The 16051-nt window shown below is 54.0% G+C and overlaps 1 protein-coding gene across 2 annotated transcripts in view; it reads right to left on the bottom strand.

The window, feature by feature from the left end:
- Window positions 1–16051, bottom strand: part of GNAO1 (G protein subunit alpha o1) — a 230871-nt gene that overhangs the window by 34433 nt on the left and 180387 nt on the right. For both annotated transcript variants that reach the window (XM_068166614.1, XM_068166613.1), the window contains exons 5-6: window positions 1254–1382; window positions 354–483 (exon numbers count right to left, since the gene is read on the bottom strand). In XM_068166614.1, the coding sequence (XP_068022715.1) occupies window positions 354–483; window positions 1254–1382 (259 nt within the window). The remainder of the gene's footprint in view (window positions 1–353; window positions 484–1253; window positions 1383–16051) is intronic.

Raw genomic sequence — 16051 nt, 5'->3', positions numbered from 1 at the left:
AGGTGTCCCTGCCCATGGCAGAGGATCTGGAACTGGCTGAGCCTTGAGGTCCCTTCCAACCCTGACAGTTCTCTGATTCTATGCTTCCCCTCAGGCTGGACACAGGGGTCCTCTCGGCACGTTTGGCATGCACGCAGCGCAACCAGCAAGGAGAAATAAAGCACCACGACTTTACCTGAGCGCGCAGAGGCTTGGAAGAGGGCGGAGGACAAATCTCCGCAGGGTTGCAGCCCCGGGGCGGGGGGAGGGGAAGCGAGTGACAAAAGGACAGGACTGGAGCCCCTGGCGGGCTCTGAGCGCTTGCAGCCTCCCAGGAAGCGGAGCTGGGCCCCCCGGGACCCGCGGGGACTCACCGTGGTCTCATCTTCGTGCAGCACCTGGTCGTAGCCGCTCAGTGCCACGCAGAAGATGATGGCTGTGACGTCCTCGAAGCAGTGGATCCACTTCTTGCGCTCCGACCGCTGGCCCCCGACGTCAAAGAGCCTGTGGCACAGCACGGAGCTCAGCACCCGCACGGCCCCACTTGGGAGGGTGCTCAGCACCCGCACGGCCCCACTTGGGAGGGAGCTCAGCACCCGCACGGCCCCACTTGGGAGGGTGCTCAGCACCCGCACGGCCCCACTTGGGAGGGAGCTCAGCACCCACACGGCCCCACTTGGGAGGGAGCTCAGCACCCACACGGCCTGAGCCAGGAGTGAGCTCAGCACCCACACGGCCTGAGTTATGGAGTCTCACCACCCCCATACTGAAGAACTTCTTCCTAAGCTCCAGTGTAACCTTTCTGTCCCTCAGCTTCAAACCATTCCCATGGGTGTCTCTAGACACCCTCAGGAAAAGTCCCTCTGCAGCCTTCCTCTAGGATCCCTTCAGGTTTTGGAAGGCTTCCTGTAGGATCCCTTCAGCTGTTGGAAGGCTTCCTCTAGGATCCCTTCAGCTCTTCAAAGGCTTCCTCTAGGATCCCTTCAGCTACTGGAAGGCTTCCTCTAGGATCCCTTCAGCTATTGGAAGGCTTCCTCTAGGATCCAGCTATTGGAAGGCTTCCTCTAGGATCCCTTCAGCAACTGGAAGGCTTCCCTAAGGTCCCCCTATAGTCTTCTCCCCTCCAGGCTGAGCACCCCCAGCTCCCTCAGCCTGTGCTCGCAGCAGAGCTGCTCCAGCCCTTGGATCACCCTCGCAGCCCTCCTCTGCCCTCGCTCCACCATCTCTGTGTCCTTCTGAGGGCTCCCTGAAAATGCTTAGGGGTTCAGACCCACCTGAAGTGGAGGTTTTTGAATGTGAAGTGGGTTTCTACGATGCCAGTTGTTTTCACCCTGGTTCGGAGGATGTCCTGCTCCGTGGGCTGGTAGTCTGCAGCTCCAATTCGATCTAAGCTGTCTAGGTAGCTGAGAGAAGGAAGGGGGGTGGTGGAAAGAAAAGAAAACACAAAAGGCTAAGAGACACATTCATCTTTCCCAATCTCAGATGAATCTTGCAGCTTTTCCCCTGGTAATCTTTTTGCAATCTCATTTTCCAGGGCTGAATGTTAAAGGGGGGGAGAAGAAAAATAGTAATAAATCCTGTTCTGAATGGGGGGGAAAGAAAAGGTGTTACAAACCTCCCCCCCCACACTAAGCTGAGCATAACATCTGATAGTGAACTGAAGGCAGGAAATTAAGAGTGTGTGTGGTGAGCCCTGGCTGCAGGCTGTGCAAATACACAGCTTTAACAGTCCTTGCTGGTTTTGTTCCCCGAGGAACAAAAGTCCCAGTCACTCACCCGAGCACAGAGTGCTAGGGGTTGGGAGGGATCAGTCAGCCCCACCCCTCCAGCCAAGGCAGCATCACCTGAGAAAGGTCACACAGGAAAGCAGCCAGATGGGGGTTTGAGTGCCTCCAGAGCTGGAGGCTCCACCACCTCTCTGGGCAGCCTGCTCCAGTGCTCCACCAGCCTTAAATAAAGCAGCTCTTCCTCATGCTTAGATGGAACATCTGATGGTCAAGTTTGTGTCCACTATCTCTTGTCCTGTCACTGGGCACCACTGCATAAAGCCTGGTACCATCCTTCTCACACTCACCCTAGATGTATTGCTCAGCACTGATGAGATCCCCCCCTCAGGCTGCTCTTCTCCAGGCTAAAAAGCCCCAAATCCCTCAGCCTTTCTTCAGAAGAGAGAAGTTCCAGTCCCCTGATCATCTTTGTAGCCCCTTGCTGTACCCTCCCAAGCAGTTCCCTCTCTTGCTTGAACTGGGGAGCCCAGGCCTGGACACAATTCTCCAGAAGTGGCCTCAGCAGGGCAGAGCAGAGGGGCAGGAGAACCTCCCTTGACCTGCTGGCTGCACTCTTCTTGATGCACTCCAGGATGCCCTTGGCCTTCTTGGCCACAAGGGCACATTGCTGGCTCATGGGCATCCTGGTGCCCACCAGGACTCCCAGCTCCTTTTCCCCAGACATGGTCTAGCAGCTGTGTACAGGGAGAGGTTAGGTTATGGTTGTGCCTGGTGACCTTGAGCTCTTTTAACAACCAGGTGGTTCTGTGATTCTGTATTAGGGTTTCTTCAGACAAGAGGTTGGAAGTCTTACTCCCAGAACAGGCAGGCTGGGGAGCCTTTGGGGGATGCTTCTCTCTGCTGAGAATGGGAGGAGATGGGGTGGCTTGCTCTGATGTCTTTCAGTCAGCTCAGACAAAGGGAGCTGAATCTGTTTCAGCCTGGAATCCAGCACAGGGCTGGGGCTGCAGGAGAGGCAGTGCTCTGACAAAACCCAGGAGCCTGCCTAGATGGTGGTAATCTGGGAGGATAAATCTCAGAGCCACTATGGCTGGAAGAGACCTTTGAGATCATCAAGTTCAACCATTATCTAACTCTACCAGGGCCACAACTACACTATATCCTTGAGCACCACCATATCTAGATGGCTTTGAAGTACAGCCAGGGATGGGAATTCAGCCACTTCCCTGGGCAGCCTGTTCCAGCCTTTGAGAACCCTTTCAGCACAGAAGATATTTAGAACCCTTTTAGAGTAGGGCTCTGGGTTGGACTTGGTGATCCTGAGGGTCTTTTCCAACCTGAATGTTCCTGTGATTCCTGTGATACTCCTGCTGCCCAACTTGAGGCCATTTCCTCTTGTCCTATCAGTTGTGACTGGTGAGAAGAGACCAACCTCCACCTCACTCTTCCTCCATTCAGGGAGCTATAGAGAGCAGGGAGGTCTCCCCTCAGCCTTCTCCAGGCTGAACACCCCCAGCTCCCTCAGCTGCTCCTCCCCAGCCCTGTTCTCCAGACCCTTCCCCAGCTTGGTTGCCCTTCTCTGGAGCTGCTCCAGCTGCTCATTGTCCTTCTTGAAGTGAGGGGCCCAAAACTGAACCCAGGACTCAAGCTGCAGCCTCACTGGTGCTGAGTGAGGTGAGACAATCACCTCTCTAGTCTTGCTGGCCACACTATTGCTGAGCCAGGCCAGGATGTCTTTGCTCTTCTTGGCCTGGGCCACCCAAGCACACTGCTGGCTCATGTTCAGGAGGTTCTGGAGAGACAAGGGAGATTTGCCTTTCTTGGACAGCTTTAAAGCTTTTACCATGATTCTGCTCCAGGCTTTAAACCTCCCAACACAGGCAATGCCTCCACAGGCTGGAACTTTGGGTAGGAAGCCTTCTCTTTTGGTGTGGAATGGGGCTGGGATTTTGTGTGTGTGTGTGTGTGTAGAGGAACCCAACAGCTGCACACACCATAACCACAGCACATTTGTTCATTCACATGCAAGACAATTTTCCAGCCCAACTAAATATAATTTAGGAAGAAAAGAGGAATTTGGATCACAGTGATAAACACAGAGCTGCATCACACAATGAAGTCTTTCTCACTGCTGGTGAGCTGCATGCAGATGCTCCAGTTCCTCTTGAAGGGGGTGTGCCGTGGCATTGAAGGGTCTAAATGCATCCCTCTAGCCCCAGGGGCATCAATCTAATGTGCATGAGATGCCTTCAACACACTGGGAATACAGCAACGCAGGTCAGAGCATGAGGACTGGTCCCAGCCCTTGCTCCCTGTGCTCCTGGCAGCCTGGCTGGCAGCCAGGGAGGAAGTGGGGCAGGGTGGGAGGGGACCCTTTAGAATCATAGAATCAATAAGGTTGGAAAAGACCTCAGAGATCATCAAGTCCAACCTGTCACCCAACACCTCATGGCTACTAAACCATGGCACCAAGTGGCACATCCAATCCCCTCTTGAACACCTCCAGGGATGGGGACTCCACCACCTCCCTGGGAGGCTGGGTGGTAAGACAGAAGATGGCAGCTTGCAGAGAAGAAAGAGCAGTGAGAGGAGATGTAAGGAAGGAAAAGACCTTGTTTTCTTAGGTGAGTGTGAGTTTACTGGTGAGTGCAAGAAGGTTAACAGTTGGACTTGCAGAGTCTAAGGGCATGAGGCTTAACATATCTAAGTGCCAGGTTCTGTACATTGGCCACAACAACCCCATGCAGTGCTACAGGCTGGGGTCAGAGTGGCTGGAGAGCAGCCAGGCAGAAAAGGACCTGGGGGTACTGGTTGATAGTAGGCTGAACATGAGCCTGCAGTGTGCCCAGGTGGCCAAGAAGGCCAATGGCATCCTGGCCTGCATCAGGAACAGTGTGGCCAGCAGGAGCAGGGAGGTCATTGTGCCCTGTACACTGCACTGGTTAGGCCACACCTTGAGTCCTGTGTCCAGTTCTGGGCTCCTCAGTTTAGGAAAGATGTTGAGTTGCTGGAAGGTGTCCAGAGAAGGGCAACAAAGCTGGGGAGGAGTCTGGAGCACAGCCCTGTGAGGAGAGGCTGAGGGAGCTGGGGTTGCTTAGCCTGGAGAAGAGGAGGCTCAGGGGAGACCTTCTTGCTGTCTGCAACTCCCTGAAGGGAGGCTGTAGCCAGGTGGGGGTTGGTCTCTTCTCCCAGGCAGCCAGCACCAGAACAAGAGGACACAGTCTCAAGCTGTGCCAGGGGAGGTTTAGGCTGGATGTTAGGAAGAAGTTCTTCCCAGAAAGTGAAATTGGCCATTGGGATGTGCTGCCCAGGGAGGTGGTGGAGTCACCATCCCTGGAGGTGTTCAGGAGGAGACTGGCTGGGGTGCTTGGTGCCATGGTTTAGTTGATTAGATGGTGTTGGGTGATAGGTTGGACTTGATGATCTCTGAGGTCTTTTCCAACCTGGTTAATCCTATCCTATCCTATCCTATCCTATCCTATCCTATCCTATCCTATCCTATCCTATCCTATCCTATCCTATCCTATCCTATCCTATCCTATCCTATCCTATCCTATCCTATCCTATCCTATCCTATCCTTTTCTCAAACCATTCTGCCATTCTGGAACCATTCACATGACAACCACCAGGTGTGAGCCTGACTTTCTTTTCCAGTTTAGCTAGTCTTGTAACATGGGTTTAGTCCTGATGAGCAGCCCAAACACTTGCCTCTGTGCCTTGTCAAAGCACAGCCTGCCTGCCATGAACAACCTGTCCTGCCCTGCAGCTGGTGATGCCTTCCCTGCAGCACCAAAATGCAGGTCATAGAATCATGGAATCCCAGAACCCCAGACTGGTCTGGGTTTGAAGGGACCTTTAAAGCTCAACCCCCCTGCACTCAGCAGGGACATCTGCAACTAGAGCAGGTTGCTCACAGCCCCAAACAGCCTGACCTGAAATGGTGCCAGGGATGGGGCATTTCCCACCTCCCTGGGCAACCTGGGCCAGGATCTCACCACCCTCAGGGTCAAACATTTCTCCCTTCTCTCCACTCTCAAGCTCCCTCTTTCAGTTCAAACCATCACCCCTTCTCCTGTCACAGCAGGCTCTGCTCAAAACACTGTCCCCAGCTTTCTTAGAAGCCCCTTTAAAGGCCACCAGAAGGTCTCCCTGGAGCCTTCTCCTCTCCAGGCTGCACAACCCAACTCTCTCAGCCTGGCCTCACAGCAGAAGGCTTCCAGCCCTGCCAGCATTGCTGTGGCCTCCTCTGGCCCCACTTCAGCAGGTCCCTGTCTGTGCTGAGGACTCCAGAGCTGGACACAGCCGGTGCAAGTGTCAGCAGGGTGGAGCAGCGAGGCAGAACCTTGTGGAGACAGAGCTCAGAGCCTCTGGAGCAGCACACAGTGCTCTGGGGACATGCACTCTGCCACCCAAGGAAACCCATTGCCACCAGCTTTCACGCCTACCTGCTCACCTGGGAGAACAAACAGACAACCAGGCTCTACCCTAAGGTGCAGAACAAACCTCCCCCTGCTCACACCTCACACTTTGGCTGCCCACCATACTTAGCATTCATTTCTCCTTCTCCACTCTGCTGAGACCCCCCCCTGGAGCACTGTGGTCAGTTCTGGAGCCCCTATTACAGGCAGGATCTGGAGGTGCTGGGAGGTGTCCAGAGAAGAGCCAAGAGAATGAGCAGAGGGCTGGAGCTGCTCTGCTATGGAGCAGACTGAGAGAGTTGGGGTTGTTCAGTCTGGAGAAGAGAAGGCTCTGAGGAGACCTAATTGTGGCCTTCCAGTGTCTGAAGGGGGCTACAAGAAAGCTGGGGAGGGACTTTTGAGGGTGTCAGGGAGTGATAGGACTGGGGGGGGGGGGGTGGAACAAAACTAGAAATGGGTAGATTCAGATTGGCTGTGAGGAAGAAGTTCTTCCCCAGGAGGGTGGTGAGACACTGGCACAGGTTGCCCAGGGAGGTGGTGGAAGCCTCATGCCTGCAGGTTTGAAGGCCAGGCTGGATGTGGTTGTGAGCAACCTGCTGTAGTGTGAGGTGTCCCTGCCCTGGGAGGTGTCCAGAGAAGAGCCAAGAGAATGAGCAGAGGATTGGAACTCCTCTGACAGACTGAGAGAGTTGGGGTTGTTCAGTCTGGAGAAGAGAAGGCTCTGAGGAGACCTAATTGTGGCCTTCCAGTGTCTGAAGGGGGCTACAAGAAAGCTGGGGAGGGAATTGTTAGGGTGTCAGGGAGTGATAGGACTGGGGGGGGGGGGGTGGAACAAAACTAGAAATGGGTAGATTCAGATTGGATGTGAGGAAGAAGTTCTTCCCCAGGAGGGTGGTGAGACACTGGCACAGGTTGCCCAGGGAGGTGGTGGAAGCCTCATGCCTGCAGGTTTTGAAGGCCAGGCTGGATGTGGCTGTGAGCAACCTGCTGTAGTGTGAGGTGTCCCTGCCCATGGCAGGGGTTTGGAACTGGCTGAGCCTTGAGGTCCCTTCCAACCCTGACAGTTCTATGGTTCTATGATCTGCAAGAACCACCTCACTCAGAGGACAGGTTTGAAGCTCAGGAGGCTTGGGGGTGTTGTGCCCTTTTGCAATCACAAAAGCCACTGTGGCTTTGTGACAGATGCTCCCCTAAGAGCCTTGTGATGGGCCCTGGGTGTATGAATGAGGCCTCATTTGAAATTGGGTCCTCCACTGTGAATGCTGAAGCCACCATCACTCATCTGCTCAGGGCTGGTGGCAGCTCCTGTTATTTAAGAGTCAGCTTCATTCCTTCCCAGGTCCCCACAGACTGGGATGGCTCAGCAGCCATCTTCTTCAGAGACCCAGGCTCTCCTCTGATCTCAGGAACAAAACACTTCAAGGTGGTGGTAAAAAGTGGAGGTGTAAGAGAGGGAAGAGTTTTCTTTTCCCCTTGCAGCTCTTGGTAATACCATGAAGACCTTCACCCCTCCCCCCCAGCTTCACTGCCTCTATTTATGATTCAGCTGAACGTTCCCTGTTAATTAGTCTTGCCTGGCAGGTCCTCCTTTGATGCTGAGAGTGCAGCACACAAAGACCTTTCCTGCAAGCTGGCCAAAGGACTCACCATCACCCAGCACAGGGAAGGGGCAGCTCCTTACTGGAATTACTGCCTTCAGCCTCCCATGATGTGCTGGTGAACTGCAGCAGCCTTTAAACCCCAGGCTATGTGCTGGAACTGCAGGGGGCTCTCACTCTCACTCCTGGCCCCCTCATTCCCCTTGGCTGCCCAACATGGAATTAGCTCCAGATCTGATTGGATAGAATAGAATAGAATAGAATTAACCAGGTTGGAAAAGACCTCAGAGATCATCAAGTCCAACCTATCACCCAACACCATCTAATCAACTAAACCATGGTACCAAGCACCCCAGCCAGTCTCTTCCTAAACACCTCCAGGGATGGGGACTCCACCACCTCCCTGGGCAGCACATCCCAATGGCCAATCTCTCTTTCTGTGAACAACTTCTTCCTAACATCCAGCCTAAAACCTCCCCTGGCACAGCTTGAGATTGTGTCCTCTTGTTCTGGTGCTGGGTACCTGGGAGAAGAGACCAACCCCCACCTGGCTACAACCTCCCTTCAGGGAGTTGCAGACAGCAAGAAGGTCTCCCCTGAGCCTCCTCTCCTCCAGGCTCAGCAACCCCAGCTCCCTCAGCCTCTCCTCACAGGGCTGTGCTCCAGACCCCTCCCCAGCTTTGTTGCCCTTCTCTGGACACCTTCCAGCAACTCAGCTTGCTCTGAGGCTTGGGAAGCCTTACCTGCCTTCATGTCATTGACTGTGGAGGTGGTGCAGCCTCAGGTGCCTGGTTTAAACCCCAGTTACTCTGGGGGGGGTCAGAGATTTGGGGGAGCTGAGGCAGCCTGCCAGCCTCTTGGGGCAGGCTAGAGGGAGGGGAGCTGAGCAGGAGCCCTCCCAATCCCCCCTGTCCTCCCTGACATCCAACTTCCAATCCCAGCTGGGATATCTTCATAGGAGCCTTGTCTGGGAGGGTATCTGGCATGTGTCTGGGTGAGGACACTGCTTCCCAGTGCTTAGCTGGTGGTGTGAGAGAGAAATACTCAACATCCTCAGCACTCAGCCTATCCTGGCTTCAGGTGAGCTGAGCTCTGCAAGTCTGGAGCCTCAGGGTCACTCCCACTCCAATTCACCCAGCCAGGCACCCCCAGCTCTGACACCTGCTTGCCATCACACCCCCTTGGCCTTTTCAATTAACTCTCTTCTCCTCTTTCTTAATCTCTAGTCTTTTCCACCTCATTCCACGTGTTTCTCTGTGACTGAAGCTCTCCCAGTTGCCTGGGTCTGCTTTTCACCTGCTCCTGGTAGTCTCCATGGGGGTCATGGCATAAAACACTTTCAGCCCTGCTTTTGAGGCTGCATTCCAGAACTCCTCTGGATGCTCTCCCCTGGATTTCTCTCAGCTCAGGCTGCAGAAGATACTTTTCCTCCTGGACTTGTCCACAGCTTTGCTCGACCTCCTTAGTTTGTGCATGCCATGGAGCTCAGCTGGAGGAGCTTGCCAGAGCATGGCTGCCATGCTGATATCCAGCTGTGGGAACAGGAAGCTTGGCCAGGCTGCTGTTTGTATGCTGAGCTGATTTTAGCTGTTGCTTGGCCCCCTCACTTCCAGCTGTTTTTAAGGCCAGGCTGGATGTGGCTCTGGGCAACCTGCTCTAGTGTGAGGTGTCCCTTGCCAATGGCAGGGGGGTTGGAACTGGAGGATCTTTGAGGTCCCTTCCAACCCTGACAGTTCTGTGGTTCTGCTGGAGGTATCTCTGAGGCCTCACCAGAGTGCTGGTGCTCCCTGCCCATGCTCTTTTAAAAGGACCTGAGCTGGATGGGATGTGTTGGGGCTGACATCTCTTTGGGCACAGGGAAACCCAAGTGGGGACAAATTGCTGCACACAGTGCTGGGTGACAGCACTCCTTGGTACCCACTAGGAACTGCAAATCTCCAGGCCAGGCTGGTGCTGGAGATAATTAGTTGTCACAGCCAACAGGCTTGATGACACATAATCCCCTCAGAATCTGGCAGCTGTTTAACCAGCAGAAAGGAGAACAATTTGGAGGCCATGGAGTGGGTGCTCAGCTCTCCCCTTTCCAGGTCATCTCCACTGCACAGTGCTGCCATCAGAGCTCCTTCCCCCTTCCCAGCTCTGGGCTTTGCATGCTGGAATGGAAACATATCTTCAGTGACACCTCAGCTCTTCTTTGCAGCCTGCCTTACCCCAGGGCTTGCAGGGGTTAAAGAGAGCTGCAGAAAGGTTAGAAGGTTGCTGAGTACACCAGGAGCCCTCCAGCATTTACAACGCTCCTGAGCTGAGCAGCTCCGTGACTGCCTCTATCTTTTGTCTTAAAGGCTTTGTTTGGGAGCAGATTGCAGGTTTCTGACTCACTGTTTCTCGGGCTCAGGGAGGTGAAGCCCAACTGCATCACTCCTGCTAAAAGCAAAGTGCACAAGAGATGGCATTCCCCAAATCCAGAGAGAGGAGCTCGTTCAAGTGAGCCTACGAATGGCAGAGGCTCTGCAAGGGCTTGCAGGGCTCATGCTCCTGGCTGCCAGGACAGATCACAGGATCAAGGGATCACAGGATCATAGGATCACAGGATGTTAGGGACTGGAATGGACCTCCAGAGATCATCCAGTCCAACCTCCCTGCCAGAGCAGGACCACAGAATCCAGCACAGGTAAGAATAGAATAGAATAGAATAGAATAGAATAGAATAGAATAGAATAGAATAGAATAGAATAGAATAGAATAGAATGAGCCAGGTTGGAAGAGACTGCAGAGATCATCAAGTCCAACCTCTCACCCAACACCTCAGGACTACTAAACCAAGTGCCACATCCAATCCCCTCTTGAACGCCTCCAGGGATGGGGACTCCACCACCTCCCTGGGCAGCACATCCCAATGGCCAACAACTCTCTCTGGGAAGAACTTTCTCCTCACCTCCAGCCTAAACCTCCCCTGGCGCAGCTTGAGACTGTGTCCTCTTGTTCTGGTGCTGGTTGCCTGGGAGAAGAGACCAACCCCCACCTGGCTACAACCTCCCTTCAGGGAGTTGCAGACAGCAAGAAGGTGTAGAACCTGGCCTTTAGATGTGTTCAATCTCATGCCCTTGGACTCTGCCCATCTGTGCAGCCTGGCAAGGTCCCTCTGCAGAGCTCTCCTACCCTATAACAGATCAACTCCTGCCCCTAGCTTGGTGTCATCTGCACATTTACTGATGCTGGACTCAATCCCCTCATCCAGATCATCAGTAAAGATATTGAACAGGATGGGGCCCAGCACTGATCCCTGGGGGACACCACCCAGATGGGTCCTGGAGGTCTCCAGAGGAGGAGACTCCACAGCCTCTCTGGGCAGGCTGCTCCATTGCTCTGTGACCCTCACAGTGAAGAATTTGCTTCTCATGGGATATATGGAAGGGGTTTGGAACTGAATGCTCCTTGACATCTCTCCCAACCCTGACAATGCTCTGATTCTATGATTGTTCAACAGGTGCAGCTGAGTCACCACTGGGCTATTTTCTACTCCCTGCACAGAGGCACTCAAAGGTCAGCTCCAGCATCGTGCCCTGGCAAATGCTCAGGTCCTGACTGGGGTTGTCACGAGCAGGATCCACCTCCTCTAACTCTAGATTCTTATGCAAAGATTGGAATGGAATGGAATGGAGTGGAATGGAATGGGATGGGATGGAATAGAATAGAATGGAATGGGATGGGATGGAATAGAATAGAATGGAATGGAATGGAATGGAATAGGATGGAATAGAATTAACCAGGTTGGAAGAGACCTTTGAGATCATCAAGTCCAACCTCTCACCCAACACCATCTAATCAACTAAACCATGGCACCAAGCACCCCAGCCAGTCTCTTCCCAAACACCTCCAGTGATGTCTCCACCCAAGCCCTGCTGCCTAGTGCATGAATGGAAGCTTATCTGCAGTTGAGCCCAGCTGGTACCTCAGCTTCTTCCTCCCTTCACTGAGGAGCACACAGCTCAGTGTGTACTTAGCACTGAACTAATTCAGTGTCTGGGGACTGTAGAGTAAGGATTCAGAGGACACAGCCTGGGCTTGGGGAGTGTCAGGTAGTGGCTCTACAACTGCCTTGTGACCTCTGCTAATGGCTTCTACCAGAAGAGAAGGAACCATGTGGTGATGCAACACAGGTCTTCAACATCCTTCAGCTATGAAAGGATTGAGAGGCAGGAGTGGTATCAGGTCCCCTCAGAAATGTGTGTGCAGAGCCCTCCTGTCCTCCTAAGGACGCCAGGAGGTGTTACAGGTTGCTCCTCAGGTGCTCGCAGGTGGGTTATGTCAGGCAGGATGACTGTAGGAGACAAGCAATTCAGCTAAGAGGGCAGGAGCAGCTCCTGGTGTTTTCTGAGCCCAGCCCAGAGAAGGAAGGTCTTGGGACTTTGGGGCAAGGTGTTCTTTGTTTCTCACTGTGTTTTCCCCTCAGCCAGTCCTGCCTTGAAGGGAAACCCAGGAATTACACAGCAGGCTCTGCTCCCCTGATGCTAAACCTCACCTCGTGTCTAACAAGATGAGATACCAGCAGCCCCAAGCTTCCCTTCCTTAACTGCAACCAGCAACAAGCCACTTCTGGTGCCTGACAACAGCTTGGGTGGTGGTCACCAGACCCAGAGGCTCCTGAGGGTTCTTTTCCTGGGTGCCCTGGGTTTTCATTGCTCTCCTCTGGGAAATGAAGAGAATGGTGGCAAACCTCTGCAGAGGGGATGCTACCTGGGATGCAGCCTTTTTCCTGCCCCCATCCTGCACTGAAGCAGGGCTACAGAGGGCTTGTGCATCGGGATCAGCTTGACAAGCTGATATTCATACTAATGGTAGGCAGGAGAAATGAACAAAAGCAGGTTGGAGTTAGGCTGCCCTAGTTAGACTTGCAGCTTCCCAAGGCGTGACTGGATGCAGAGGAATTTTTAGCATCACTTGTAGGTGAGCAGAGTCACCAGGCAGCAGCTGTGGAGTCCTCAGCACAGACAGGGACCTGCTGGAGTGGGGCCAGAGGAGGCCACAGCAGTGATGGGAGAACAGGCTGAGAATTGGGGCTTGTTCAGCAAGGAGAAGAGAAGGCTCCAGGGACACCTTCTGGTGGCCTCTAAAGGAGCTTCAACCCCAACTGTCTCAGTCTGTCTCCATAGGAGAGGAGTTCCAGCCCTCAGCTCATTCTCTTGGCTCTTCTCTGGACACCTGCCAGGGCAGGGACACCTCACACTACAGCAGGTTGCTCACAACCACATCCAGCCTGGCCTTCAAAACCTGCAGGCATGAGGCTTCCACCACCTCCCTGGGCAACCTGTGCCAGTCTCTCACCACCCTCCTGGGGAAGAGCTTCTTCCTCACAGCCAATCTGAATCTCCCCATTTCTAGTTTTGCTCCATCCCCCCAGTCCTATCACTCCCTGACACCCCAACAAGTCCCTCCCCAGCTTTCTTGTAGCCCCCTTCAGACACTGGAAGGCCACAATTAGGTCTCCTCAGAGCCTTCTCTTCTCCAGACTGAACAACCCCAACTCTCTCAGTCTGCTCCATAGCAGAGCAGCTCCAGCCCTCTGCTCATTCTCTTGGCTCTTCTCTGGACACCTCCCAGCACCTCCAGATCCTGCCTGTAATAGGGGCTCCAGAACTGACCACAGTGCTCCAGGGGGGGTCTCAGCAGAGTGGAGAAGGAGAAATGAATGCTGAGTATGGTGGGCAACCAAAGTGTGAGGTGTGAGCAGGAGGAGGTTTGTTCTGCACCTTAGGGTAGAGCCTGGTTGTCTGTTTGTTCTCCCAGGTGAGCAGGTAGGCGTGAAAGCTGGTGGCAATGGGTTTCCTTGGGTGGCAGAGTGCATGTCCCCAGAGCACTGTGTGCTGCTCCAGAGGCTCTGAGCTCTGTCTCCACAAGGTTCTGCCTCTCTGCTCCACCCTGCTGACACTTGCACCGGCTGTGTCCAGCTCTGGAGTCCTCAGCACAGACAGGGACCTGCTGAAGTGGGGCCAGAGGAGGCCACAGCAATGCTGGGAGGGCTGGAAGCCTTCTGCTGTGAGGCCAGGCTGAGAGAGTTGGGGTAGTCCAGCCTGGAGAGGAGAAGGCTCCAGGGAGACCTTCTGGTGGCCTTTAAAGGGGCTTCTAAGAAAGCTGGGGACAGTGTTTTGAGCAGAGCCTGCTGTGACAGGAGAAGGGGAGATGGTTTGAACTGAAAGAGGGAGCTTGAGAGTGGAGAGAAGGGAGAAATGTTTGACCCTGAGGGTGGTGAGATCCTGGCCCAAGTTGCCCAGGGAGGTGGGAGATAAATCATTCTGCCCTGTGCTCAGCACTGGTTAGGCCACACCTTGAGTCCTGTGTCCAGTTCTGGGCCCCTCAGTTTAAGAAGGACATTGAGACTCTTGAATGTGTCCAGAGAAGGGCAACAAAGCTGGGGAGGGGTCTGGAGCACAGCCCTGTGAGGAGAGGCTGAGGGAGCTGGGGTTGCTTAGCCTGGAGAAGAGGAGGCTCAGGGCAGACCTTCTTGCTGTCTGCAACTCCCTGAAGGGAGGTTGTAGCCAGGTGGGGGTTGGTCTCTTCTCCCAGGCACCCAGCACCAGAACAAGAGGACACAGTCTCAAGCTGTGCCAGGGGAGGTTTAGGCTGGAGGTGAGGAGAAAGTTCTTCCCAAGGAGAGTTGCTGGCCATTGGGATGTGCTGCCCAGGGAGGTGGTGGAGTCCCCATCCCTGGAGGTGTTGAAGAGGGGATTGGACGTGGCACTTGCTGCCATGGATTAGTAGTGATGAGGTGTTGGGTGACAGGTTGCACTCGATGATCTTTGAGGTCTTTTCCAACCTTATGGATTCTATGATTCTATGCCCCATCCCTGGCACCATTTCAGGTCAGGCTGTTTGGGGCTGTGAGCAACCTGCTCTAATTGCAGATGTCCCTGCTGAGTCCAGGGGGGTTGGACTGGATGAGCTTCAACCTCCCTTCAAACCCAGACCAGTCTGGGATTCTTTGATTCTCTCTGATTATCAGCTCTGTAGAACAGCATCTGAGCTGGAGCAGAGATGAGGGGTGGTGGGACTCAGCATCGTAGGAGCAAGCAGGATCTGTGCCTAAACCTCTCCACAACAGCCTAAGTGGGTTTGATGCTTTTTCCCTTTCTGCTCCAGGACTGCTGTTCCAAACCTGCTGACAGCAGGGCTGATGGCTTTCTGTACTGCAAAAATAATACCAACAAAAAGAAAAAAAAGAAGAAGAAGAAAGAAAGGAAAGAAAAGGAGAGGCTAAAAATAAGCCTCAGGGATTTGGGGATAATGAAGGAGCCCTGCTCAGAGGACGCAGCCCCCGCGCCGCGGCAGGGCTCGGGCTGCATCCCTGCAAGGCAGGAGGTTCACCCAGGTGGGGCTCAGTGGTTTGGCCCAAATTGGGAAGAATCAGAGAATCAGAATCATGCAGGTAGGAAAAGATCCCAGAGATTATCAAGTCCAACCTATCACCTAATACCTAACACCTCCTGACAACTAATCCATGGCACCAAGTGCCACATCCAATCCCCTCTTGAACACCTCCAGGGATGGGGACTCCACCACCTCCCTGGGCAGCACATCCCCGTGGCCAACAACTCTCTCTGGGAAGAACTTTCTCCTCACCTCCAGCCTAAACCTCCCCTGGCACAGCTTGAGACTCTGTCCTCTTGTTCTGGTGCTGGGTGCCTGGGAGAAGAGACCAACCCCCACCTGGCTACAACCTCCCTTCAGGGAGTTGCAGACAGCAAGAAGGTCTCCCCTGAGCCTCCTCTTCTCCAGGCTAAGCAACCCCAGCTCCCTCAGCCTCTCCTCACAGGGCTGTGCTCCAGACCTCTCCCCAGTCTCCTTGCCCTTCTCTGGACACATTCAAGAGTCTCAATGTCCTTCTTAAATTGAAGGCCCCAGAACTGGACTCAGGACTCAAGGTGTGGCCTAACCAGTGCTGAGCACAGGGCACAATGACCTCCCTGCTCCTGCTGGCCACACTGTTCCTGATGCAGGCCAGGATGCCATTGGCCTTCTTGGCCACCTGGGCACACATCTGGCTCATGTTCATCTGCTGTCAACCAGCACCCCCAGGTCCCTTTGTGCCTGAAAAGGTAGGGTAGGTTCATAGAACCTTATTGCTTCTATGATTCTATGAAAATAGCTTGGTTACTTCCACCAGGGAATGCTGTCACCTGGGCCAGGCTGGGCTGGTGACATGTCCTGCTGACTACCCACTATTCCTTTGTCCCTCTCTTACAGACAGGAGCAGGTTCAGAGGGGTCTGTAGGTGCAGTCTCCTGGAGGGTTAGGTTCCTGCAGCTGAGGAAACAGCAGCTGGGGTTGCTT

This window comes from Melanerpes formicivorus, unplaced genomic scaffold (genome assembly GCF_026170545.1).
Source record: "Melanerpes formicivorus ecotype bairdi unplaced genomic scaffold, bMelFor1.0.p_v2 SCAF_102, whole genome shotgun sequence".
Classification (NCBI taxonomy): domain Eukaryota; kingdom Metazoa; phylum Chordata; class Aves; order Piciformes; family Picidae; genus Melanerpes; species Melanerpes formicivorus.
This window is presented reverse-complemented; position numbering and strand designations above follow the sequence as displayed.